General features: G+C 40.8%; 1 protein-coding gene across 3 annotated transcripts in view; it reads left to right on the forward strand.

Annotated features, from left to right (window-relative positions):
- FRAS1 (Fraser extracellular matrix complex subunit 1) overlaps nt 1–25757 on the forward strand; it is a 457087-nt gene that overhangs the window by 192493 nt on the left and 238837 nt on the right. For all 3 annotated transcript variants that reach the window (XM_021100604.1, XM_021100605.1, XM_013978814.2), the window contains exons 5-9: nt 13367–13526; nt 15184–15317; nt 23217–23300; nt 24908–25009; nt 25317–25508. In XM_021100604.1, the coding sequence (XP_020956263.1) occupies nt 13367–13526; nt 15184–15317; nt 23217–23300; nt 24908–25009; nt 25317–25508 (672 nt within the window). The remainder of the gene's footprint in view (nt 1–13366; nt 13527–15183; nt 15318–23216; nt 23301–24907; nt 25010–25316; nt 25509–25757) is intronic.

Below are 25757 nucleotides of genomic sequence, written 5' to 3' on the forward strand. Positions count from 1 at the left end.
AAGGAGTCGTGATGCTGAATAATAAAGGGCCACCTTGCCGTTGTGTACCACATCCCTTTTTCCCCTAGATAGTTACAAACAACACTGAGTCGGTGGCTAGAGCAGCTGTTATTACTCCTGTGTTAAAGATGGAATAATTGAATTGCAAAGAGCTTAAGGTACTCTATTACTACTCTACTCTATTACTACTGAGTGATGTAACCTGGACTAGAGCCCTGGTCTTCTTCCCTATTCAGGGTGGAGCTTCTGAACTTCAGGACTGTTAACACTGCAGGCTTTGTTGTGGGAGGAGGGCATCCCATGCATTGAGGCACGAGCGGCATCTCTGGGCTCTACTCACCAGAAAGCACCCTCTGCACTCCTGACCACCAGAAATGTCTGCATCACGGCCACGTTTCCCCTGGGGCCAGGATGAAAACGCTCACCTCCCCCATTTAGAAGCAGTACTAAAAATCACTCCCAAAGTTCTTTTATTATACTTTTTCATTCCAGACCCTGCAGGATTAACTTAGAGATATTAAATACTGATTTAAAAGGACCATTACAAGGTTTATAATAGAGATTACGAAAATAAGATGGCTGTAGTTCATCTCCACTCATACCGACATGCTCCCCCGAGGCCTCAGGCAACGTTGAATGTGATAGATAGAAAGAGGCTCTTTGCTTTTTTTTGCTTTTTTTTTTTTTGGTCTATTGTTTTTTGTCTTTCTAGAGCCACACCCATGGCATATGGAGGTTCCCAGGCTAGGAGTCAAATCAGAGCTGTAGCTTCCGGCCTACACCACAGCCACAGCAACGCGGGATTCTAGCTGCGTCTGCGACCTACACCACAGCTCACGGCAACGCCGGATCTTTAACCCACTGAGCAAGGCCAGGGATTGAACCCCTGTCCTCATGGAAACTAGTCGGGTTCGTTAACCACTGAGCCATGAAGAGAACTCCAAGAGGTCCTTGCTTTAATTTTCATCTTCCTCCTGAAACGAAACCTTCCCCAAGTTAGTGTCTCCACCCGTTCAGGAGAGAGCATGGGTTAGCCGGATCGGATGTACCTACTCTAGGCTGCCATGCAGTGTGTGTGCCTAAAACGCAGTGAGTACTCTGCACTTTCCCATAGGACAGGATTATCTCATTCGAGCCACTGTCTCCACGGTTCCCACTGTCTCCACGGTTCCCACTCTTCCACTTCTGCACAATGTGTTGCTGAGTGACACCCAAGCTGGATCTATGGCTCCATACCCCGTATCACCTTGGGCTGCCTGGTTCGGTCTAGGTTACGTGGGGTGGTGGAGATGGCACACCACTCCACAGGGTCCCCTGTGAAACAGAAAGTGCTGCAGGGGAGATTGGGGATGGAATTAGTGCCAGTTCACAATGATTGGAACAGGTGTGTGGTTCCAGGTCAAAAACCCAAAGCCGAATCTTTCAAGTGAAGGAGCCCTAGGATCCAGAATAAGGCCCACTGGATCTGGGGGATAACAGACATCTTAAATAAGAGGTGGTACTAAGGACAGAAGACATTAGAATTCAGTGAATCTTTGCTTGGCTGCTCTAATGACACTTATTTGCTTGCTCATGTTATTTTTTGCACATGTGCAATCGTCTTGATTTAGATGCCTGGGAACATTAACAATATTTTGTCTACCTTTATAGTGCTCTTCCTTGCCCCCCACCTAACCTGGCACTTGGCACGGAGCTTTTTCCAGAGTAGATGCTCAGTAAACATCAGGACTTAAACAATGAGCAAATCCTTTCTCCTGCTTATCCATGTCCTTGTCCCAAGTCAAAGACCAACCAACCTATGTGGCAGGGCGGTTCAGGGACCACAGATCTACCAGTGGGTTGGTTAGAAATCTTCTTGGCCTCCTGCATTATCTGGTGTTTAGAAAGTTCTCCTCCCTGCCTCCCTTGCAATTCATCCCTTCTGCTGTAACTCATCACCTGAGAAGCTCTAAACTGGGTAAGACTGTGTCCATGCGCTGTTTTCCCACATGCAGCTTTCAGAATATACTCCCCCAGAAAGTGTTATAATTATATTTCTGGTACTTGGTGTAGCTGAGAAAAATGCTGAATTTCAGGAACTGTAGTTTGAAGGAAGAAAAAAGAACTCTAGTAGTCTGCTTCTTCAAATAGAAGAATGATTTTTTTTTTTATGTTGACATAAGATCCTCTTGATTACGTTGAAATGTCTTGTTTTTCTGTTCTTCCTTCCTCTTTTTCTTTCTTCCTTCACCTTTTTAGATTCTTGCCAAATCCTTCTTAATGTTATTAACTTCCTCGAGTGGGTTGAATGCTTGTCTGGGTCTGGGCTTCGTCTCACCTTGTCACTTGCATCACTAGACTTTTTCCTGAATCTTGGAGCCTTTTCTTTTTCGCCCTCTTGGCTTGCTTGGGAAGCAGCTTCCAGAGCACTTTCCTCTCTTGCTGAAAGGTGGTAATCCTCTTGCTTTAGCCTCTGGCTTGTATCCCATAGGGCACATTATGGAGACTTTCCCCGTAGCTATAAAATAGTCTGGTGTGTTAGAACTTTGGAATGGTGAAGTGGAAGCTTTCCCTTAAAGGGGAGATTGAGAAGAGGCTTTAGGATGGAGGGGAATCTGCTGAAGTGATGCCATCCCCAGAGAATGGAGTTGAAGGGAAGAGAAGTCAAGGATGGGCTGAGCTCAGGGTGGCGTGAGGAGGCCACCTTTCATGAAACAGCCTCTCCTTGCTAGGGGACCTCCTTTGCTGGCATTGTACAGCTGGCCTTCTTGCATGTCAAGACAAGTCCCCAAATGGTCCCTGGAGTGAGGAAAACACTTGAGCCTTTTGGCTGCCTCCAGGTTATTGGAGAGTTTCTCATGGACTTATCACGGCCAGCATTGGGGGGACTACTTCATCCATGACCTCCCAAATCTGTCATTTCAAATGGGCTTTTGGGTCTCTGCCCAGCCTTGCCAACCAGTTAGGGAGACAAGCCTGAAATATGTTTTTGTGAAGAGTGTTGGAATGCTTTTCCCCTGTCCTTTTCCCCACAAAAGCGCTTGTGAAAGGGAGGAGAAAGGACCTTTAACCCCTTTCTTTTCCTCTTTACTGCTTTAATCTCAGCACCAGATAATGTCATGTCTGAAAAGATCGTACTTGAAGATTCACTGAGAAAGAACATGGCAGGCGGTAATGCCCCTGTGCCCACGTCCCGTTGAATACAGGAGCATGGAGGGAGGGGTCTGCGTGCTCTGCCCGTCTGTGAGGCTAAAAGAACTAATTTATGTGTGTGAGAGAAGAAATGAAGATTGAATTCCACAGCCTTGTTCTCTTCAAAGTCGAGGATGTAATTACAATATGCACTGAATAGCCCCAGATATTTAGCATTCTGGATCTATAACTTTGTAACAGGAACAAATTATATAAAGAAAAATTATTTTTTTTTGTCCTGTCAGTAAGCCAGGCAAAGACATTATGACCTTATCTTTCCTTTGGACTTATGTCAACAGCCAAGCCTGCTTGTTATCTGGCTGTGCAGTATATATTTAAGATGTCTACAGAACGTGCTTTTGCCTGTGTCAGAATCTCAAGTTTTCAAAAGGTGTTAATGAGGTTAAGATGGCACAGTTAAAACTGGGTCTTGTGGCAGCATTGCTTTGCGTATCTATCATTTCTTAATTTTATAGTTTTCTTTACTATCACAGTGCTTATAGAAAAAATAAAGCTTTTGTAAATGAGTATAGATAATACTGTGAAATTTAAAAATTATCTGTCTATCTATCCATTTATCTATCTATCTATTAGCATGTACCAGACCCCTTGATCTCTAGTCTCCCTCTGGTGAAGAGAGATGTCACTGATTCAGGGATGGAAGTAGGAGATGAAAATAGAGGGGACCCATGTGACTTGTCTCAAAGAGAGAGGTCAGACAAGTCACCTATGCACTTGGGATCACTGTCTGGCCTTCTGTGACTTTGACTTCAAGCAGCAAGCTTATTGTGAAGGGAGAATCCCTTGCTTAATTTTATGTCTCTTAAGTTAGACAATAGATTCACATCATTAGAGAGCTTGAAGGTACCAAAGAGATTAGCTAATGCAGCCCTTTCATTGTACAGGTGAGAAAACTTTGTTGATTGACAGGCTGTTATTATAATTAATTTTTGTGGTCTCAGTCTGAGAAGTGGTATGATTGCAAATATTTAAGAAAGGATGGTTAGTGTTTCTCAGTGGTAACAAAAACAAGCTCTTATTTTAATGAAATGTCTAGCTGTTTAAAAGCAGTCTCCTAACTTTTAATAGAATGAAGACATTCACGTCAAGTTGTTTTATAAGCAGCTTTCAGATTTTGCTTTATTTAAGATATAGAAATGATTCATTAGATATTTTAAACAGTACTTTGCTCTCTGATGACAAAAGTGAGTATTTGCTTATTGGTGACGATTTGAAAAATGGAAAAGTATGCAAGCAGGAAAAAAAATCTACTGGTAATTTCCAAACTATGAAAACCCCTATTGTTTTCACAGTTTTGATTTGGCTGGGGGGTGGCAGTAAAGATGAATGAATGAATGGGTAGATAGATAGAGACACATGGTTTTGCATAGTTCGTGAGTATACTTTATCTACATATAGTATATGACATACAGTTTATGTCTTGCTTTTTATGTAAAACTATGTTGCAAATACTTCCCCAGCATATTCCTGGAGAATAAGATTTCCTTTTATTAGGCATTTGGGTAGCTTCCAATAGCCACTAAAATATTTTCAGTTTCACTATAAGAAACAGTGAGACGGAATTCCCTGTATTGCAACTTTTTTGTGTCATTGATCATTTTCTTCAGATAACTTCTTAAAAGTGAAATTAGTAGGTTATGTCATCTAAAGAGTTTTGAGTATCGAATCTGTGACATCTATGGTCATTAAAATTCAATTTTAAGTTGTCCGTGTCTAATGATATAAACCCAGTGGGAATATCCCAGATAGTACAGCTTCTTTTCAAGTCTGATTACCTTGGGTAGCCAGCCTGATTGAGTTCTTCCAGGTGCTAGAGTGAAGGAAGGTTTTGTTTTGTGTAGGAGAATCCCACTCCACTGCAGCTTTGCTCACAATAGCTGCTGCGAATTTTAAACACTTCCCATATCTGATGTTAAAAGATATTATCTAATTTTAATTACTATTTCTGTGCAGTTAACAAAGTTGAATACTCTATAAATGTGTTGCTATTTTTTTCCATTGGGATTTTTTTTCTTTTTTAAGATCAAAGTATAGTTGACTTATAATATTAGTTTCAGGTGTATAACATGATGATTTAATATTTTTATGGATTACAAAATAATCACTGCCATGAGTCTAGTTACCAAAGTTATTATAATATTAGTGACTATATTCCCTATGCTGTACATTACAACCCATTACTTATTTCTTTTGTTACTGGAAGTTTGTACCTCTTAATCCCCATCACCTATTTCACTCGGCCCCACACCCCCTCTGCTCTGATGACCACCTGCTTGTTCTCTTTGAGTCTGTGTCTTCTTTTATTGATGTCTTTAATTTTTAGAATACAGGTCATTCACCTCCTTGGTTAAATTTATTCCTAGGCATTTTATTCTTTTTGATGCAATTGTAAATGGGATTTAAAAAATTCTCTGATAGTTCATTTTTAGTGTATAGAAATGCAACAGATTTCTGTATATTAATTTTTTATCCTGCCACTTTGCTGAATTCATTTATTAGTTCAGTGGTTTTTTGGTGGCATCTTTAAGGGTTTTCTGTACATAGTGCTGTCATCTATAATAGTCATTTTATTTTTTCCTCCTCCAATTTGGATGTATTTTATTTCTTTTACTTATCTGCTTAATGTGGCTAGGACTTCCAATATTATTTCAATAAAAATGGTAAAAGTGGGCATTCTTAAGAATTTGTGTTCCTATCGTAGAAAAAAAAATGTTAGCTTTTCACATGTTAGCTGTGGGTTTGTGTATATGGCCATTATTATGTTGAGGTATGTTTCCTTTATAACCCACTTCGTTGAGTGTTTTAGTCATAAAAGGATGCTGGGCTTTGTCAAATGATTTTTCTGATCGTGTGATTTTTATCCTTTGCTTTGTTAATGTGGTATTATTACATTGATTAATTTGTGGATGTTGAATCATCCTTGCATCTCTGGAATGAATCCCACTTGATAATGATGTACGATTCTTTCAGTGTACTGTTGAATTATGTTTACTAATATTTTCTTAAGGATTTTTGCATCTATGTTTATCATAGATATTAGCTTGTAATTTTCCTTCTTTGTGGTATCTTTGTCTGACTTTGGTATCTGTGGTACTGACCTTATGGAATGAGTTTCGAAGTGTTCCTTCCTCTTACAGTTTTTTTTGAATGGTTTGAGAAGGATAGGTATTAACTCTTCTTTAATGTTTGGTAGAATCCCCTTGTATGTTGTTTGGCCCTAAAGTTTTGTTTGTTGAGATCTTTTTGATTACTGATTTTATTTTATTTTAGTTTAGTTTTTTAGGTTTTTTTTTTTGGGGGGGGGGGCTGTACCCACAGCATATAGAAGTTCCCAGGCTAGGGGTCCAATTTGAGCTATAGCTGTCAGCCTGTGCCACAGCCACAGCATCTCGGGATCTGAGCTGCTTCTGCAACCTACACCACAGCTCATGGCACGCTGGGTCCTTAACCCACTGAGCAAGGCCAGGGATTGAACCCACATCCTCATGGTTACCACCGAGCCACAGTGGATACTCCTGGAGTATCTTTTCCGTCTATGTACATCTTTAGATATGAAGTGATTCTCTTGTATGCAGCATATAAATGGGTCTTTTTTTTTTTAATCCATTCAATCCCTCTTCCTTTTGATTGAAGTATTTAGTCCATTTACATTTGAAGTTATTATTGATATGTATGTACCTACTGCCATTTAGTTGTTTTCCAGCTGTTTTTGGTACTTCTTTGGTCCATTTTTCTTCTTTCAATCTCTTCCCTTGTGATTTGATGATTTTCTTTTTATTTTTTTGTGTATCTGTTGTAGGTTTTTGGTTTTTCGTTACCTCGAGGTTCATATATATTGACACACATACACACACATATATATGGCTGTTTGTTTTAAGCTGAAGGTCGCTTAAGTTTGAATGCATTCTAAAAGCACTACATTTTTACTCCCCTCTCAACACATTTTATTTTTTAATGTCATATTTCACATCCTTTTATTTTGTGTACTCCTTAACTATTCATTGTAAATGTTGATTTTATAATTTTTGTTTTTTAATTTTACTCACTTTTTAAGTGGTTGATCTATTATTGCCTTTGCTATATATTTCTCTTTACCAGTGAGATTTTTTTCAATCATATGTATTTTATTTCTAGTTACAGCCTTTGCTTTTCTGCTCAAAGAATACCCTTTAACATTTCTTTTTAAGGCCAGTTTAATGAACTCTAAGTTTTTGCTTGTCTGGGAGACTGTTTATCTTGCCTTCAATTCTGAATGATAGCCTTGCTGAGAAGCACATTCTTTTCAGCACTTTAAAGAGATCATGCCACTCTCTTATGGCCTGCATAGTTTCTGCTAAAAAAAATAATTGTAGGACTGTATCCCTCTCCGTATGAGGGAAATTTTCAGCCATTCTGTCTTTCTTTTTTTTTTTTTTTTTTTTTTTTACTTGATGAATTTTATTACATTTATAGGTGTACAAAAATCGTAACAACAAAACCCAACAGCATATCCATCCCAAACCCTCAGTATATCCCCCCAACCCCCACCTGTCTCATTTGGAAACCATAAGTTTTTCAAAGTCTGTGAGTCAATATCTGTTCTGCAAAGTTCATTGTGTCCTTTTTTTAGATTCCAATATAAGTGATAGCGTTTGATGGTGGTGTCTCATTGTCTGACTGACTTCACGTAGCATGATAATTTCAAGGTCCATCCATGTTGCCAAAAATGCCGGTATTTCGTTCCTTTTGATGGCTGAGTAATATTCCACTGTGTAAATGTACCACATCTTCTTGATGCACTGCTCTGCCGATGGACATATAGGTAGTTTCCATGTCTTGGCTATTGAAAATAGTGCTGCAATGAACACTGGAATACATGTGTCTTTGCAAGTCATGGTTTTCTCTGGATAGATGCCCAGGAGTGGGGTTGCTGGATCAAATGGTAATTCTATTTTTAGTTTTCTGAGGCATCTCCATACTGTTCTCCACAGTGGTGGCACCCATTTACATTGCCACCAACAGTGTAATAGGGTTCCTTTTTCTCCACACCCTCTCCAGCGCTGATTGTTTGTAGACTTTTTTGATGATGGCCATTCTGGCTGGTGTAAGAAGGTACCTCATAGTGGTTTTGATTTGCATTTCTCTAATAATGAGTGATGTTGAACATCTTTTCATGTGTTTTGTGGCCATCCATATGTCTTCTTTGGCGAATTGTCTGTTTAGATCTTCTGCCCACTTTTTGATGGGGTTGTTTATTTTTTTGGTATTGAGCAGTAGGAGGTATTTATAAATTTTGGAGATTAATCCCTTGTCAATTGATTCATTTGCAAATATACTCTCCCCTTCTGTGGATTGTCTTTCATTTTGTTTAGGCTTTCCTTTGCTTGGCAGAAACTTTTAAGATTAATTAAGTTCCATTTGTTTATTTATTTTTGTTTTTATTGTCATTACTCTAAGAGGTGGATCTGAGAAGATGTTGCTGTCATTTCTGTCGGAGACTGTTTGGGCCTATGTTTTCCTCTAAGAGTTTTATACTGTCTGGCCTTACATCTAGGTCTTTAATCCATTTGGAGTTTATTTTTGTGTATGGTGTTAGGGAGTGTTCTAATTTCATTCTTTTCCATGTGGCTGTCCAGTTTTCCAGCACCACTTATTAAATAGGCTATCTTTTCTCCATTATATATTCTTGCCTCTTTTGTCATAGATTAGTTGGCTGTAGGTGCATGGGTTTAATTTTGGGCTTTCTATCCTGTTCCACTGATCTATATGTCTATCCTTGTGCCAGTACCATATGGTTTTGATGATTGTTGCTTTGTAGTATAGTCTGAAGTCAAGGAGACTGATTCTTCCAGCTCCATTTTTCTTTCTCAGGATGTCTTTGGCTATTCTGGGTCTTTTGTGCTTCCAAACAAACTTTAAGATATTTAATTTGAGTTCTGTGAAAAATGTCCTTGTTAATTTAATAGGTATTGCATTGAATCTGTAGATTGCCTTGGATAGTATAGTCATTTTGATAATATTGACTCTTCCAATCCAAGAGCATGGTTATGTCTTTTCATCTGTTTGTGTCATCTTTTATTTCTTTCATCAGTGCCTTGTAGTTTTCAGAGTACAGGTCTTTTGCCTCTTTAGGTAGGTTTACTCCTAGGTATTTTATTCTTTTGGGTGTGATGGTAAATGGGATTGCTTCCCCAATTTCTCTTTCTGATCTTTTATTGTTAATATATAGAAATGCTGTTGATTTCTGTGTATTAGTTTTGTATCCTGTGACTTTGCCAAATTCATGGATGAGCTTTAACAGTTTTCTGGTAGAATCTTTAGGATTTTCTAGGTATAGTATCATGTCATGTGCAAATAGTGATAGTTTTACTTCTTCCTTTCCAATTTGGATTCCTTTGATCTCTTTTACATCTCTGATTGCTGTGGCTAGGACTTCCAGAACTATGTTGAAGAGTAGTGGTGAGAGCGGGCATCCTTGTCTTGTTCCTGATCTCAGCAGGAATTCTTTCAGCTTTTCACCATTGAGAATGATGTTAGATCTGGGTTTGTCATATATAGCCTTTATTATGTTGAGGTGAGTTCCCTCTATGGACACTTTTTGAAGGGTTTTTATCAGAAATGGGTGTTGGATCTTGTCAAAGGCTTTTTCCGTGTCTATTGAGAGGATTATATGGTTTTTATTCTTCAGTTTGTTAATGTGGTGTATCACGCTGATTAATTTGCAGATATTGAAGAACCCTTGCATCCCTGGGATAAATCCCACTTGATCATGATGTACAATCCTTTTAATGTGTTGTTGGATGTAGTTTGCTAGTATTTTGTTGAGGATTTTTGCATCAATGCTCATTAGTGATATTGGCCTGTAGTTTTCTTTTTTTGTGGTATCTTTGTCTGGTTTATTATTTCTTCAAATAAGTATTATGTCTCTTCTCTATCTCTTCTTCTGCATTCCCTATAATGAGAATGTTAGTGTGCCTGGTGTTAATTTAGAGTTGCCTTAAACTATCCTCATTTAAATTTTTTTTTTCTTTTTGCTATAATGATTGGGTGATTTCCACTAGTCTGACTTCCATGTGCTTATGTATTCTTTATCACCTAATATGCTGTCAGTTTTCCTCTAGTGTATTTTTCATTTTAGGTGTTGTATTCCTCAGTTCTGAATGTTTCTTTTTTGTATTTTCTAACTCTTTGTTCAAGTTTTCACTGTGTTCTGCCTTTCTCCCAATTTCTATAAATATCTCTATGATCATTGCTTTAAACTCTTTTTTAGGTAATTACGTTAGAGGTTTTTTCCACAGGGTTTTATCTTTTCCTTTCTTTTGGAAAAAATTCCTCTGTGACCTCATTTTGTTTGATTTTCTGGTTGTTTCTGTGAATTAGGTGAAATAATTATCTCTCCTGGTCTTAAAGGTGTGGCCTTGTGTAGGAGTGTCCCGTTTGTAGATTATATATGCCAGCTTGCCCTAGCAGGCTGGTTGGGTCCAGAGCAGGAGGGCTTGAGTGGATTTTAGGGTGCATCCAGGTGAGCTGGGACCTCCATGGCAAGGTGCTTGGGGTTGAAGTGGACACTGGCCAAGCCTCTCCTGGGCTAGGTTGGGTTGCCACCTTGGTGGGATGGCTAGAGTTGGAGTGAGCACAGTCTGGCGAGTGTGTGCTGGGGCCACCTTTGCAGTCTCCTTAGAGTGCTGGGTGCTTTTCAAGCTGCTCTCTCTCTCTGCTGAGACTCAGAGAGAGTGAGTTTGTACACAGACCCTCTTTAAGAGTGAAGTCTTGGATTCTTACAGCTCTCTGACTTTCCGCTGATTTTGAAATCCAGTTATGGAGGTTCCTGGTGCAGTTCCCCATGGCTGTGGTGGTGCCCAATGGTGGGGTTCAAACCCTTCCCTCCTTACAGAGGACCTCCAGGTTTGCAATATCCCATTCTGCTCTTGAGTGGCCTGTCAGGGATATGGGTCCCCTTCTACCCATTTCAGTGAGGTTTTTTTCCATATATCCTATATTTTAGAAGAGATGTTGTACTAGTCTGCAGGTTGTTCTTAATGTTGTTCTGTATGTAGTTGTAATTTTAGTGTGTACATGAGAAGAGGTGAGCTTAGAATCTTCCTATTCTACCATCTTAATCTTGCCTCCTGTCTTTTTTTTTCTCATTGCCTGTAAGTGCTTTTGTATAGTAAAGCATAATTCTAATTAATGTAATTTGCAGTTTTAAAAATCAGTTTGTCATTTGCCTTTAAAAATTTTTTGTAATGTATATTTGACAGACTTTTAAAATTTTAACTCAGTAGAACCTATCCCTTTTTCTCTTATACTTTCTTCCTTTGCTTTTATGTGTAAGCCTCTCAAGGCATAAAGGTCAATAGCCTGCTGTGTCTTTTATTAGCCAATAGTTTATTAGCAAGTTATGGATTTGCCCATTTATATGCTGCACTAAATTTGAAATTTATATTTAATTATAAAAGAAGTAAAAATTGATGGAAGAGGACTTGGCCTTGGCATCGGGTCCCTTGCTACAATCACAGTCAGCACATGGTCATGAAAAGGAAAGGAAGGCTGTGGACTCGTGCAGTGGAGAACGGGGCGAGGACTAAGCACCTCCTACCTGCTACCCTCCTTGCTGACTCTTTTAACAACTACCTCATTTAACCTTTACAGTAACCAGTTGAATGGGGTATTTTCATACCTTTTCAGGGTTTTGGACCAGGAAGCTGAAATTTAGCAAGATTAAGTCACACACTCATAGTCTCCAAGGTAGAGAAGGCTGAAGTGAAATTTGAGAACATGCATGCATCCAAAGAGATCCTTGATTCATCCAGCTCAGTGGATTCTTTGCATTCCTGCCATCTTGTACTCCCAGTAATTCCACCTAAGGAAAGTAATCTTCATGATAGTAAAGTGAGCATTTGGTTCCCAAATAACTGGGTGACTGTGACTACCTATTACTCTCATTGTTACAATAATAGCCCTGGTCATTAGCGATTCCAAAATGTCAGACTTGGCATGCTTGCAACCTAGCAGCAATTTGCAGAATAAAGTGGTACTGACTTGTTTAGGTAGGAGCGAGTTCTTTTGTGCTTAAGAGAGATGAATAATTATTCTGGATGCTGGCCTGAGGAGAAGCAGAGGGTGTTTATTTTCTATGCTTCTAAGTAACACAGTTGAAATCCCCAGATTATATTTAGGTGATTGAGCACCTCGAATGTGTGATGTTTTTACTAGAGGTCTATATATGATTTGTGCTGAATCAGAGATCATATGCTACATTTAATAGAGGCAAGAAAGACCGATTCCAATATTTCCAAAAATGTTATAGGAGGAAAATTTTATTTGTTAAGCTAATTTTTTCAGACATTTTTTAAAGGGCTACCATTATTCCATTCTGCCATTGAGAACATAACATATTTTGACAGCTACTTCCCCAAGCAATAAACATATTTGCAGTTTTCTGCATTCAGGGTTCACCTCCTTCTTTGCATCACATCTGAGAATGGCTCATTTAGATACTTTTGGTACTTAGTAAATCATATAAGTCAAAATATGGATCTGTTACATCACTGATACAGTGCCAGCTTTGGGAATGTTGAGCCCCATCCTAAAGTGGACTAGGAGCATTCTATGTATATAGATGAGCACCCTCGAGGGAATGAGATGGCTCTGCCTTCGGGAGAACTGGAAGGACCAGGTGCCTCCTGCTGGCTATCACACTTTCCCTGGGGCCATGAGACAGACAGAAAGAGCATGGGGGAGGAGGGGGAGGGGCGGGAGGGAACAAGAGTGTTGGAACTCAGCAGGGTAAAAAGTAAAGGCGAAAAAGGAAACAGGATCAGAGTGAGAGCCCTTGAAAATAATATGACTATTAAAGAGAATTCAGTACATATACGTGTATGAGTATGTATTTTACTTTGGTCTTCATAGCATTTTTAAAATGATAGGATGGGGTGATTTTTATTTTTGTGCTTTTCTGAAATTTTCAAGTACAGAATTTTAGAAATTAAAAAAAGAACAGTAATAGTCAATTTTAAATTGGCCCCCGACTTGGAATATTGCTAGACCTGGTCTCGACCTTGCAAACCGTCTTCCGTCTTTCCTGACCCCCATCCTTCATTTGTTGCAGAGAAGGCTTGTTTCTGTTTGGTCAAATGAAAGTCTGTATTCTGACAATAACCTTCTTTTTCTTTTTTCTTTTCCTAATGCACAGCATGGGACAGAGTGGACCGCCTCGCCGTGTGGTGTGTGCTCTTGTGCTCACGGGGAGGTCCAATGCACCCCCCGACCATGCCCACCACTCTTGTGTGGACACCAGGAGCTGGAATTCATCCCTGAAGGAAGCTGCTGCCCAGTCTGTGTGGGCCCTGGGAGTGAGTATGAGCTTGTGGAGAGAGAGCCTCTTGGCCTTTGAGGTTAACCTGGTGACATCCCACATCTTTCTTGATCGGCAGGGCTCAAATATCCCTAGCCCCACTCCTTACTAGAAGCAAGATGCAGCCTTGCACTTGGCAGGAAGCAATGTTGCAGAGAGTGAGGTTGGAACAGATTCTTAAGCTCCATTCCAAATCTGGGCTTCTGAGACTCTCTGGCCCATTATTTTGCCTTGGCCAGATGCATCCCTCTGCATTCATAGCTCCTGAAGGAAAGGGCAGAAGGACAAGATCCTTTGATACGATTCCATAAGGCCAAGGTAGTTCCTCCTGCCCCTTTAAGGGACAAATTACTTCTCCATGTAGCATTGCCAGCACTAATTTTGGTGTCTGGTCTTTTAGGTGACATAACATCTTTCTCCAAAGTACACTGAGCATCTCTGGCTATTTCATTTGTCTTTATGGCATCTTTGCCGTGGGGATCATGCATGCCTGCAAACCGAGGCATAGCTCAGCAACCCAGGGCCACACTTCCAGACCCTCTCCTTAGAATCCACACTTGATCCAAGTACTCTTTTATTATGTTTTAGGGATGTATGTCCCTTTCCATTTTTATAATTAAGAAGTACATACTTCACGATAAATACGAATTATTGTCATTGCTAACATTATATTCTCTCCTAGCATATAACAGCTAGAATTACTCTTTTTAAATAGCCCCTGGAAGCTACAGTCTATTCTTGCCTTTTTCCTTTAAAAAGACCTTTGGTTTCTTTCTGATCCCTAGTTATTCCATCCCTGGCAACCATTTAGCCTGGAGAACCATTCCGGGGATTAAAAAGTATGGTTAGGATGGTGAAAGTAGAATGTATTCCTCCTGCATTTCAGATGTCACCACCAGAACAGGATGGATGGCCAAATAAGCCAAGTAAAAATACGCCAACAACAGTGTTTAGGGATGGGGCAGGGGGTTTTTGGGGTTTTGGGCTTTCTTAAATTTTAGGGCTTTCTTGTTGGCTCTCCATGAGAAAGCTCTATTGGAAGCATTTGGCCTGGAGAGACTGGGGGATCAGCCATTGCCAACCCCCTCATTGACTGGGTGCCTCATAGAAATGCAGAGCCCCTCGTTCAAAGTGCAGGAGACAAAAAGCTTTTATTTCCTGGTCTTTCTCAACCTGTCACGTTTTACGTTTGCTGTTAGTGTCACACTCCCTCAGGTGTGGGAATGTTTGCTGGGTGGGTGAGGCCTCCACAGGCACCCCAGGCCCCCAGGCCCTACCCTGCTCCTAGGTGCCTATGGCACTGCACCCAGCTCCCCACTATGGGTGAAGGGTGGAAGCATCCACTGGGCACAGATTTGGACTCATGCTCCGGGGAACCCAGGAAGTCAAGGAGGCAGCAGGAGGTAGGACCAGGCAAGAGCCAAGGCTGCAAACCCCTAGCCTGGGCTACCTTATCGCACCCAACTTCAGAGGGAAAGGTATTAAGAACTCTATACAGTGACTACAGAGCGTTACTCCTAAGTGGAGGCCCCCTTGTTGGCACTGCGCCCCCTGCACAGGGCCTCTGTGCCGTGCTGGCCGGCATCAGCCATGCCATCAGCCTGGGATCAGCAAGTGCAGTGCCCCCAGTAATCCTCATTGCTCTGACCTTTCAGAACCCTGTTCCTATGAAGGCCGTGTGTTTCAGGATGGGGAGGACTGGCCTTTGAGTCGATGTGCCAAGTGTGTGTGTAGAAATGGGGTCGCCCAGTGCTTCACCGCTCACTGCCAGCCTCTGTTTTGTAAGCAGGTAAGGAAGACAGCCTCAGATGGATCCTTCACAGACTGTTAACTTCACTGTGTAGAACTTGGAGTCTCTTCTGAGATTATGTCAGGCAGGCCTCGGAAGTCCTGGAACAAGAAGCAAAGGCTGTTTTATTTCCCTTATCCTTTTGGAGACCACCCCTGAGACGCATCTTTTACCCTTAGAAGCTGCAGATAGGTCTCATCTGCCATTTAGGCTAATTGTTATGTAATGAAAGTGAGCCTTGAGGGTAAGCGCCAAGAAGCCGCCAACTCTAGTTGCAGATGTTCCAAAAATGTTAAGCTAAACATCTGGAAAACTCACTTAGATGATCAGGATTGTTGTTGTTTTTCAGTGCATAGGTATAGTCTGCTTTTTAATGACATATATATGTTTCTGAACCTAGTTATCCAGACGTACATTATTTAATTCTTAGAAGATGGTGATTCAAATTATCAATGGATTTTCTCTGAGGAGGTTTAAAATATGAGATCTTGCTCTTCATTTAAAGCTGATCTGATTTTTCAAAACATTAGGCTCTACATACAAATTTAGAAGAGAAAATCAATTGCAAATAAATTTGGTACACATGGTATTTTATAGTTTTGTTTTTTTTTTTATTCTTCCAGTAGCTCCTATGGATGTTCCTTGGCAGTTGACAGATAACCATGAAAGGAGTTTGCCTCCAGTTGAAAAATAGCTCATTTTTGATCTAAGGAAAAGCTGGAAGCCAGCATTCAGTTGATACAGAGCAGTACTTTCTGTCAAATAAAACAAAATCAATAACATGGCATATTGTGACAATTGGGCAATATTTTTAAAGGCAGACAAAAGGCCATTAGACAAGAAATGCTAAATGCCAAATCAAGGGAAAATGTATCTAATTGGAGGACTGGATTGTAGTACCCACACTACAGCAACTACTGCACTCATGTCACCGATGAGTCAATTCATCACCGAGTCATCCTAGCTTTCAGATTACAAATGAGCTTCTTGGCAGAGTTGCATAATATCTTACATTCAGAGGATGTAGTGGTGTTGGACATTTTTTTTTTAATGGTTTTTATTTTTTCCATTATAGTTGGCTTACAGGGTTCGGTCAATTTTCTACTGTACAGCAAAGTGGCAAAGTGACCCAATCTCTCTCTCTCTTTCTCTTTCTCACACACATATACATTCTTTTTCTCATATTATCCTCCATCATGGTCCATCACAAGTGACTAAAAATAGTCCCCTGGGCTATACAGCAGGATCTTCTTGCTTATCCACTACAAATGCAAAAGTTTGCATCTGTTAACCCCAGACTCCTAGTCCATCTCACTCCCTCCTCCTCCACCTTGGCAACCACAAGTCTGTTCTCCAAGTCCATGAGTTTCTTTCCTGTGGAAAGGTTCATTTGTGCTGTTATATTAGATTCCAGATATAAGCGGTACCATATTATATTTGTCTTTCTCTTTCTGACTTACTTCACTTAGTATGAGATTCTCTAGTTCCATCCCTGTTGCTGCAAATGGCATTATTTTGTTCTTTTTATGGCTGAGTAGTATTCCATTGTGTATGTATACCACATCTTCTTAATCCATTCATCTGTCAGTGGACATTTAGGTTGTTTCCATGTCTTTGCTCTTGTGAAGAGTGCTGCAGTGAACATACGGGTGCATGTATCTTTTTCAGGGAAAGTTTTGTCTGGATATATGCTCAAGAGTGGGACTGTGGGGTTATATGTAGTTCTATATTTCATTTTCTGAGGTACCTCCATATTGTATTCCATAGTAGTTGTACCAATTTACATTCGTGTTGGGCATTTTGATGTACACATTCCAGGGTTTAGTCCCCTTGTGTAAGAAGGGTATTTAAGCAGTTTGCCACAATTACAATAAGGGAGGTGAGAGAAGGGATGGAGTAAACACACCATTGTGAACCTTCTATTTTAAGTATTTAAAAACTGAACCATGGGCTGCAAGTACAGGGTTTGATTGGAATAATTGAAAGTACTGGTTATAATTTTTATAAACATTAAATATGAATTCTTGCTTCAAACAGTACTCCCTTACAGTTTGCATGGATTAATTTAAAAAGGTGAAATTTGGTACCATACTTTAGAGCTAATTGATATGCAAGCATTCGGAAGTCTTAGAAATAGATTGATTTTAATCACTCTTTTTCAATCTATAGTTTTGCCTTGACATTAAAAAAGACCCGGGAGTTCCCGTCGTGGTGCAGTGGTTAACGAATCCAACTAGGAACCATGAGGTTGCAGGTTCGATCCCTGTCCTTGCTCAGTGGGTTAACGATCCGGCATTGCCGTGAGCTGTGGTGTAGGTTGCAGACGCGGCTCGGATCCCGCGTTGCTGTGGCTCTGGCGTAGGCCAGGGGCTGCAGCTCTGATTCGACCCCTAGCCTGGGAACCTCCATATGCCGCGGAGCGGCCCAAAGAAATAGCAAAAAAGACAAAAAAAATAATAATAATAATAAAAAAATAAAAAAATAAAAAAGACCCAACTGTCAGACTATTTAAACCATTTTCCTAGATTTAATGTCACTATGAAATATTGGCTATTCTGGTGACATGAAGAGGTGCTATAGAAGTAGTACCTTTGTTGGAATTACCACTACCATCTAACCAACACCATCACCACATTTTGAGCGTTTATTAATTTGAAGAGCTTTTTAATTCTTATGACAACCCTATAAAGTAGGAGCTATATTATCATCCCATGTTATAGGAGATAAAATTGAGATACAGAGTTTAAATAATTTGCCCAAGGTACCAATGTTGGGAAGTGCCAGTGCTTCTAACTAGGCAGTTCTATATCACAACCTCAGCAGACCACACCTGACTCACATTTTTAACCATTACGCTCTATCGCCTCCCCAAATGCTGAGTTACATATCATTTATGTATAGTAATAACCACAAAAACAATAGTTGCCAACATCACCGAGCATGTTTGCAAGCATTTTATTTGCATTAACTCATTGTCTTTAAAAAGCACAGGTTCATCGGAAAAAATGTATTTCCAGGTCTTTAGCTCTAGAAAAATTTGATCTTTTTTTAATATAAAGTGTTTCTTTAATTGTAAAAGGAGTCTGTATTCATTAAGGAACGTTTGGGAAAAGCAGAAAAGAAAATGATCATCCATATTTCTACCACCCAGAAAGATCACAATAGAATTTTTTTTGTAATTTATTCCAAGGTTTTGGTAGGCAAATGTGGATATATTTGTTTGCACAGTCACAATCTGATTTTAGGAGGTGGTGATCATCTGTGACAAAAGGAGAAATTCCTAGGTTCAATTAAGGGGTTGTTTCCTTAGTGGGTGATGTAAATTCAGAATAAAATTGCTTCCTTTCTGCTTTTGTCCTTGTGAACAGAGCCCTACCCTAACCCATCAGCATTTTTGTAAGCTTATGAAAATGATCTGTCTGATGAGAGTTCTTTCTGATGCTGTTATCACCAATTTTTCTTTAATTCTACAGTTTTCTCATTCCCAATATTGATTAATCTAAGTCAATTGAACTATATATTTGGATTTTTTTCAAAAAAGATAGAAAATTGATGTCTTTTGAGCCCCTGGGTGTTTAAAAACAATTTTCTTTTTGCCTACCTTCAAGAAAGATCATTTGTAGGGGTCTAAAATTTAAGGAGATAATAATCTCTTCCATATCAACTATAGACTCCCTTCCATTGAATTCTGGAATTTAGTGCCATGGAGATTTGTCTGCTTTCTATTCTGTTATATTCAGCTAATTTACTCTGTTGCATTCTTGCAAGATGTTTGTTTATCTTTATAATTGAAACACTTTCCCCAGATATTTCTAAGTGAGGTGTCTTTTCACATATTTTGCCTAGAATGTTGTGAAGCCCTTTCAGTCTGTATTCCAGTTTTTGAAATGTTTTCTTTAGTTATGGCCTTGACCTGCCATGTCTGTTCCAATTAATCTCATTTCTCCAGAAATAGCTATGACTCTTAGATTGCTCCCCTGAATTCCCCCTCATTATTGATCAGGTTCTCGCTCATCATTTTTTACTTTGTGTCTTTCCTCTGCATTATGGAGAGGGCTTCTTGAGTTTGTATGTACTACCTCCAGTATTGATTTTAATTTAATGATTTTGCTTTAATTTTCTTTTAATTCTTCCTTATTTCTCCCATCATTGGTTTATCTATTTTTTTTCAATCCCAATGCTTTTTCTTTCTTTATTGCTTCTTGCTTCTATTTAACAAAGACGCTGTCTTCTATCTTATTAAGTTGCAAAATGGCTTTAAGTTTTTTTTTTCAGACCCTGCAATACATAGTGTTCAGAGAGCTGCTCTTTCTGTGAATCTTCAGAGTGCCCTTACTTTTGCTTGCTTGGGTTTTTCCACCCAGTTCCTTCCTTTCTACTTGCTCAATCTCAAGAGAAATCTGTCCATACCCACTGATTGAAGGCTACAGGGGTAAGCAACTTGCCCTTGGCTAATTCCCCTCCTTGGATCCACTGCCAGGTGCTAAGAAATGTGCCTGTTTCCCTGAACAAGGGTCTGGCTGGATTTTGTTTAGTATAACTCAACTGTATTGAGATCAGATCTTTTCCTATCACCACTGCCCAACTCTCTTACATTTTGGATTCAAGAAACAAAAAACTGTGGCCCCCAGTTTGCACTGCTGCGGGCTTCTTTCCATGTCTCTCAGTGACTGCTTTACACTTGAGGCATCCTCTTCCCCAGTGCTTTTCTTCTACCTACCCCACCCCAGCCACGTGCTTCCCACTCTTTTTGTTTGTTTCTCTCCTCCCCCCACTTTTTTTACATTACGGGCTCTGATGAGAGGTAGGAAGAAAGATATTGAGGGAGGTGAAAGGCCAGGCTGGCATTCTGGCCACTTCAGACAGCAGCCCCGCACATTGTAGAGACAAATCCATGTTGCATTTGATACAGGAAGGCAGAGAGATGAGAAGAAATCATGGTTCTTAGTTCAATTTAGGTTCACAAGCAAAGAAAGGCCACAGAATGTCTTTTTTTTTTTTTTTGTCTTTTTAGGGTCGCACCTGTGGCATATAGAGGTTTCCAGGCTAGGGATCAAATCAGAGCTATGGCTGCCAGCTTACACCACAGTCACAGCAACGCAGGATCTGAGCTTCTTCTGTGACCTACACCACCGGATCCTCAAACCACTGAGCAAGGCCAGGGATTGAACCTGCAACCTCATGTTTCCTAGACAGATTCGTTTCCTCTGTGCCACGACGGGAACTCCCACAGAATGTCTTATGGTCAGGGGGACTTCCCCTTGGCAATGGCAAGAGGTTTGCCGTTCTACTTTATGGTGGTAGAAATTATGTCTTATTTTTGTATCTTCAGAAGTATCATAGAGGAGGTATCATATTTTGTCAGGAGCCATTAGCCATAATACACTCTAAACTTTGTCGTGAGTATTTTTATTTAAGGAATATGGAAAACCATAATTAAATAAATTTGACCCTTGAACAACAAAGTTCGAACCAAATGAGTCTGCTTATATGTGGATTGTTTTCAATGGCAAGAACTGCAGTACTATGCCATACAGCCATGGTTGAATCTAAGGATGTAGAACCACAGATACGGAGGGCTGACTATAACTTATACTCTGATTGGGTTGGCCCCCATAACCCCTACATTATTCAAGGGTCAACTGTGTATCCTTGTGGTCCTACCCAAAATGATAATGATACTAATCATATCATTTTTGTACCAAACTCCTGTGATTACTGAGGGTACCACATTAGACCTGGGGTCGGTAAACTTCTTCAGTTAAGAGTCAGATAGTGATCACATTCAACTTTGTGTGCCATGTAGTTGGAACATCTGCTCAGCTCTGCCATCATAGCACAAAACATGCGGAGACAATATGAGCATGAATAGATGTGGCCGTGTTGCCATAAACGTTTATGGAAATTGGTGGTGGGCTGGATTTGGTCATCAGTACATAGTATGCTGGTCCCTGGATAGTCTATAGGTTTAGAAGGGAAAATCCATGAAGACCAGAGTGATAGAATTCAGGCGTATGATAGCAGTGAAAGTGTTCAGCTAAAAATTCTTTCTTGTTTCTCTGATCCATTTTGCTACTCATCTTCTTACCTGCCTCTCCAGTTGTTCTGCTTATAGAGTACCAGCCCAGGGGGATTTCAGCTCTCAATTATGAAGTTTTCTCATATCCCAGGATACTTTCTCTTTAAATGCTTCTCCTTTCTGTTTTTGTTGGTCTCTATTTATGAAGAAAGATTCTGTCAATAAAATATGTAACTGGGCATTTCCAATAAGAATTGTAGAGCTTGATAGCCTTGTACTAACCTCTGAATAAAAATTACCCTTCCCCACACTTTCCAGTTGACTCTGCCACTTGGGTTGATTCTGTACTTGGGTTTAGTCCATCTTGGTTAAGATAGATTGACACTGGCTCTATATTTGTATTCAAGATCTATGATCATGACATGTGTCCTCTGTTTACTTGACAGTGTGCAATTCATTGTTCACTTCAGTAAAGTTATTGAATAGTGAGCATGACATCAGATAATTGTTTTACTTCCTCACTGAAATTTCGTTAAACTGAAGAGTTCTGAAGGAATGCTCAACAACTTCAATGCATGTCTAATTTTCACATACTCTATTAAATACCAATGGTCATAATATTTTTTTATAGAATTACAAAGAAATAAAGGAACCTAAAGCAGAGAAAACCGTTGTTATTTTAATTCCAGTGATTTAGGTGTATGAAATAAATCCCTATTAGATAGTAATGCATTAATCTTTCTGATCATATATAATTGGGTTAAAAAAAACTACTGTGGTATTACTGGAATTTTCCATGAAAAAGTAAGCTTATTTGACCCAGACACTAAAACACACCCCCGAGTATACTGCCTTCTTTTTTCTTGCAGAGTGAATTCTATGGCAACAATGATAACACAATCTCATTTTCTGCTTTTTGAAAGAGAAAGTGCAGATAACTGTTCAGGAGCTATGTTTGTATAAGATCTACCACATTTTATCCATGGAATTGGTTTATTCTAATCCTTTTTCTCCTGCTTTTAATTTGTCTACCTTCCTGCCATTCAAAAGGCTAGTGTAATAAGTCAAAGTAAGAAGCTGACGCCTTGGCATTAATGAGGAGACTAATGCCATGAAAATTCTTCTTGGGCAGCAGAGACAAAGGGTCTGATATTCCAGGGGTGGAGGTGGCAGAGTTGAGAATGTAGGAGTGTGGCAATAGGAAGTTCTTCGGGCATTTAGTGTTTGTCACCCACATTTTACTCACTTAGTCCTAGATATCATAGGGGCATGATAGATTTTTTTTTTTCATGTTAAACCTCCCTAATGTATATATATAAAAGTATGGGTTCACATAAAGATGCAAAAGAATAGTGAAATAGTATGTCAGTGGAGGGGTACCTTCACTTTGAGATTAGCAGTAATTCAGCAGGAGTGTAAATGTTCTTAAGTGTTGAAATGGTTGGTGCTCTGAAGTCTCTCTGCCAACCATTTACTATTACCAAGTCAGCTCTGTGACCTTAGGTGAGTCACACAACCTCTCTGGTCTTTACTTTTCTCTTTTGTAAAGGCAGGATAAGGACATCTGTTTCACAGGGTCATGTAAAGCACTTGAAACCGTACCTGGCCAACTGGAATTACTGTCATTATGGTTATCAGTTGTGCTTTTGTTCCTTCTTAGAAGTGGATGGGACTCGAGGAATGTGCAGACATTTTAAGGGCCCTGAGAAGTGCTCTTTCTTATCAAAGTACCAAGTGACTCAGAAATGCTAAACGAGAGGAAGTTGCTATTTGTGGATGCTTGAGGCACATGACTGAGTTGGCTGGGAGTGAAATTTTCCTAGTCCTGTGGATTTTATTAATATCGCCTTTTGATGGTTTGCCTTTTCGGGGGTGTTAAGGATGAAACCCTAGTCCGAGTCCCTGGAAAATGTTGCCCGCAGTGCTCTTCGCGATCCTGCTCCGCAGCCGGCCAAGTACACGAGGTAAGCTTTGATCTGCCCAAGTAGGGGTTTTGACACCCGTTCCCCCACATCGCTCTCTGCCCTTCTAACCACCACACCTCCCCAACCCTTGTCTGACTCTGCCAGGATTAGTAACTCAGTACATAAACGGCTTTTTTCTTCTCTTCATGTAAAGCCTTTGTGAAAAAATTAAATCGGAGGGGATTAGAAATATAAAAGAATGTGCTGGCAAGCAGAACCTGGTTCATGAACCTTGGCGAACTTAATGTTCACACATCTTGAAGGGGAAAAGGACTATGGTTGGTTACTATCAGCTTACACTTAGGTTGGTGGCTCTGGAAATGTCTGTTGACTTTGGTTGGATTTTATGCTCTGATATCCAGAGACAGAGTCTCCCTGCCTTCCGGTGGGGTAGGGCAGGGGGGTGAGAGGTGAGAGAGAGCAGGGGGCCAGAAGCTGGTGGTGGTGGAGCCTGCAAACTTAAAAGGACTGTTGGGACAGCCTAGATAACTACCCAACACATAGTAGGCACCAAATAAAAGTGAACTCAGCAATTTCCGTGAATGAATGAATTCATGTTCTGTCTTGGGAGTGCCCACCTGAGCCCAGAGAAGCGAAGAATATATAAAAAATAAATCCAACTACTTCCCTTGCTTGCCAGTCATTCTAAGGAAAACCAAACAGAAATTGGGATTTTCAACTCTCAGTAGAGGATTTAGAACTGAAGTCTTAACGGCATGGTGATGCAGATTCTTAGATAGGTCCCTTGAAGTCTACATGAAAGTAACTGATGGGGAAAGGATTTTTGTATGTCCTAGATCTATGCTAGTACCTATGTGCTAGGTTAACTTCTCCTGGAAGAGATGGGCTCTATATCACTTGTGGCAGCAAGTAACAAATGCTCCTCTAAAAGTGGCTAAAATGAACATTCACCATCTCAGATAACAAGAAGCCTAGACACGGGGCGGTCGCAGGGTTGATCAGTCCAGATCTTGGTGGTATTGTCTTTTGATCTTTCCACCCTGCCATCCTCAGCAAGCTGGCATTTGCTTTTGGCCTTGTCGTGGCATATCCCAGTATGGCCTCCACAGCTTCAGGAGCTCACCCTCACCCCATCATTGCTAAGGCCTGGTGGAAGAAAGGGCTGGGCTCTTCTTTTATGGGGGCGGAGTCTTCCTCCACCTCCGCTTCTCTGGCACACTTCCCTGAGGTCCCCAGGTTAGGACTGGGACCGAGTCTGTACGCTGCCTGCAGGGAAGCTGGGGAAGTGCGATCGCGGCCCTGAGAGCCGGGTCTCCCAGCCAAGAAGAAGAGCGGAAGAACCACCTTGATTAGCTGCGAACAGGGTCTCCCTATTAATTTCCATGTTCCAGGGCCTCTCTGTGCCTGGCAGAGAGCAGGCCCTCAAGTCATCTGTGGAATGAATATAGTGGAATGAAGACAAACCCAAAGTTCTCTCTGGATATTTATTGGCTTTTTTTTCTTAGAGACTCTTGATGCTTAAATGATACTGTTTCTCCGGAGTACATTCAATGTGGCTCAGTTAAAAACTGTACTTCTGTGCTTGTGTTTCTCTCTGACGTATGCGACATTTGATTTTCCACTCTTTCTCCCCGTTCTTTACTCAGCATGGCGAGCAGTGGAGTGAAAACGCCTGCACCACGTGTATCTGTGACCAGGGGGAGGTCAGGTGCCACAAGCAGGCCTGCCCTCCATTAAGATGCGAGAAGGTACTCAGAGTGTGTAGCTTGCTTTTCAACGCTTTATTCGCGGTCACTTAAGAAACGCATTTCCTAGCCTTAGTGTTTCCTTGGAGGGAATCTAAAGTTTTATGATGCTCGGAATATTAGATAGAGATAGGAAATACCTGCTTCCCAGGAAGGAGGTTGAGGTGGAGAGGAACCTACCGCCGCTGGCTTAGGTGGTGGAAGAAACTGGCACAGAGCTGGGGTTTTATGTCCCTTGGCCCCGTTGGCTGGGATGTGTTCGCACCCTCCTGACCACTGCCCTTCCCCGCCATTCTCTCCCTGTCCTCAGGGTCAAAGAAGGGCTCAGCGCCACGGGCAATGCTGTGAGGACTGTGTGTCTCCCACTGGAAGCTGCTCGCACGGTGGGCTCATGCGGTACCAGGATGAAATGTGGAAGGGCTCCGCCTGTGAGTTCTGCACGTGTGACCGTGGGCAAGTGACCTGCCAGACTGGAGAGTGTGCCAAAGTGGAGTGTGGCCAGGTAAGAAGTGAAGGCATGTCCATTTGGACTGTAATCCTCCCTCCAGCAGGATCAGTGGTCGCTCCAGTGGGATCAGTGGACCCTCCACCCGCCCTTCCCTCTCAGCAGCAGAGGGGACAACCAGGTTGAATGCTCACTTCCAAGGCGGCTTCTGCACGAAGGTTCTGTGGTGTGAAGTGAATGTCACCTTTGTCCAGCCTGCTTGGAACAGCCCCTCGGAGCTTTTTGCTCTCAGTGCATCTGCTCAGA

This window comes from Sus scrofa, chromosome 8, assembly GCF_000003025.6.
Source record: "Sus scrofa isolate TJ Tabasco breed Duroc chromosome 8, Sscrofa11.1, whole genome shotgun sequence".
NCBI lineage: Eukaryota > Metazoa > Chordata > Mammalia > Artiodactyla > Suidae > Sus > Sus scrofa.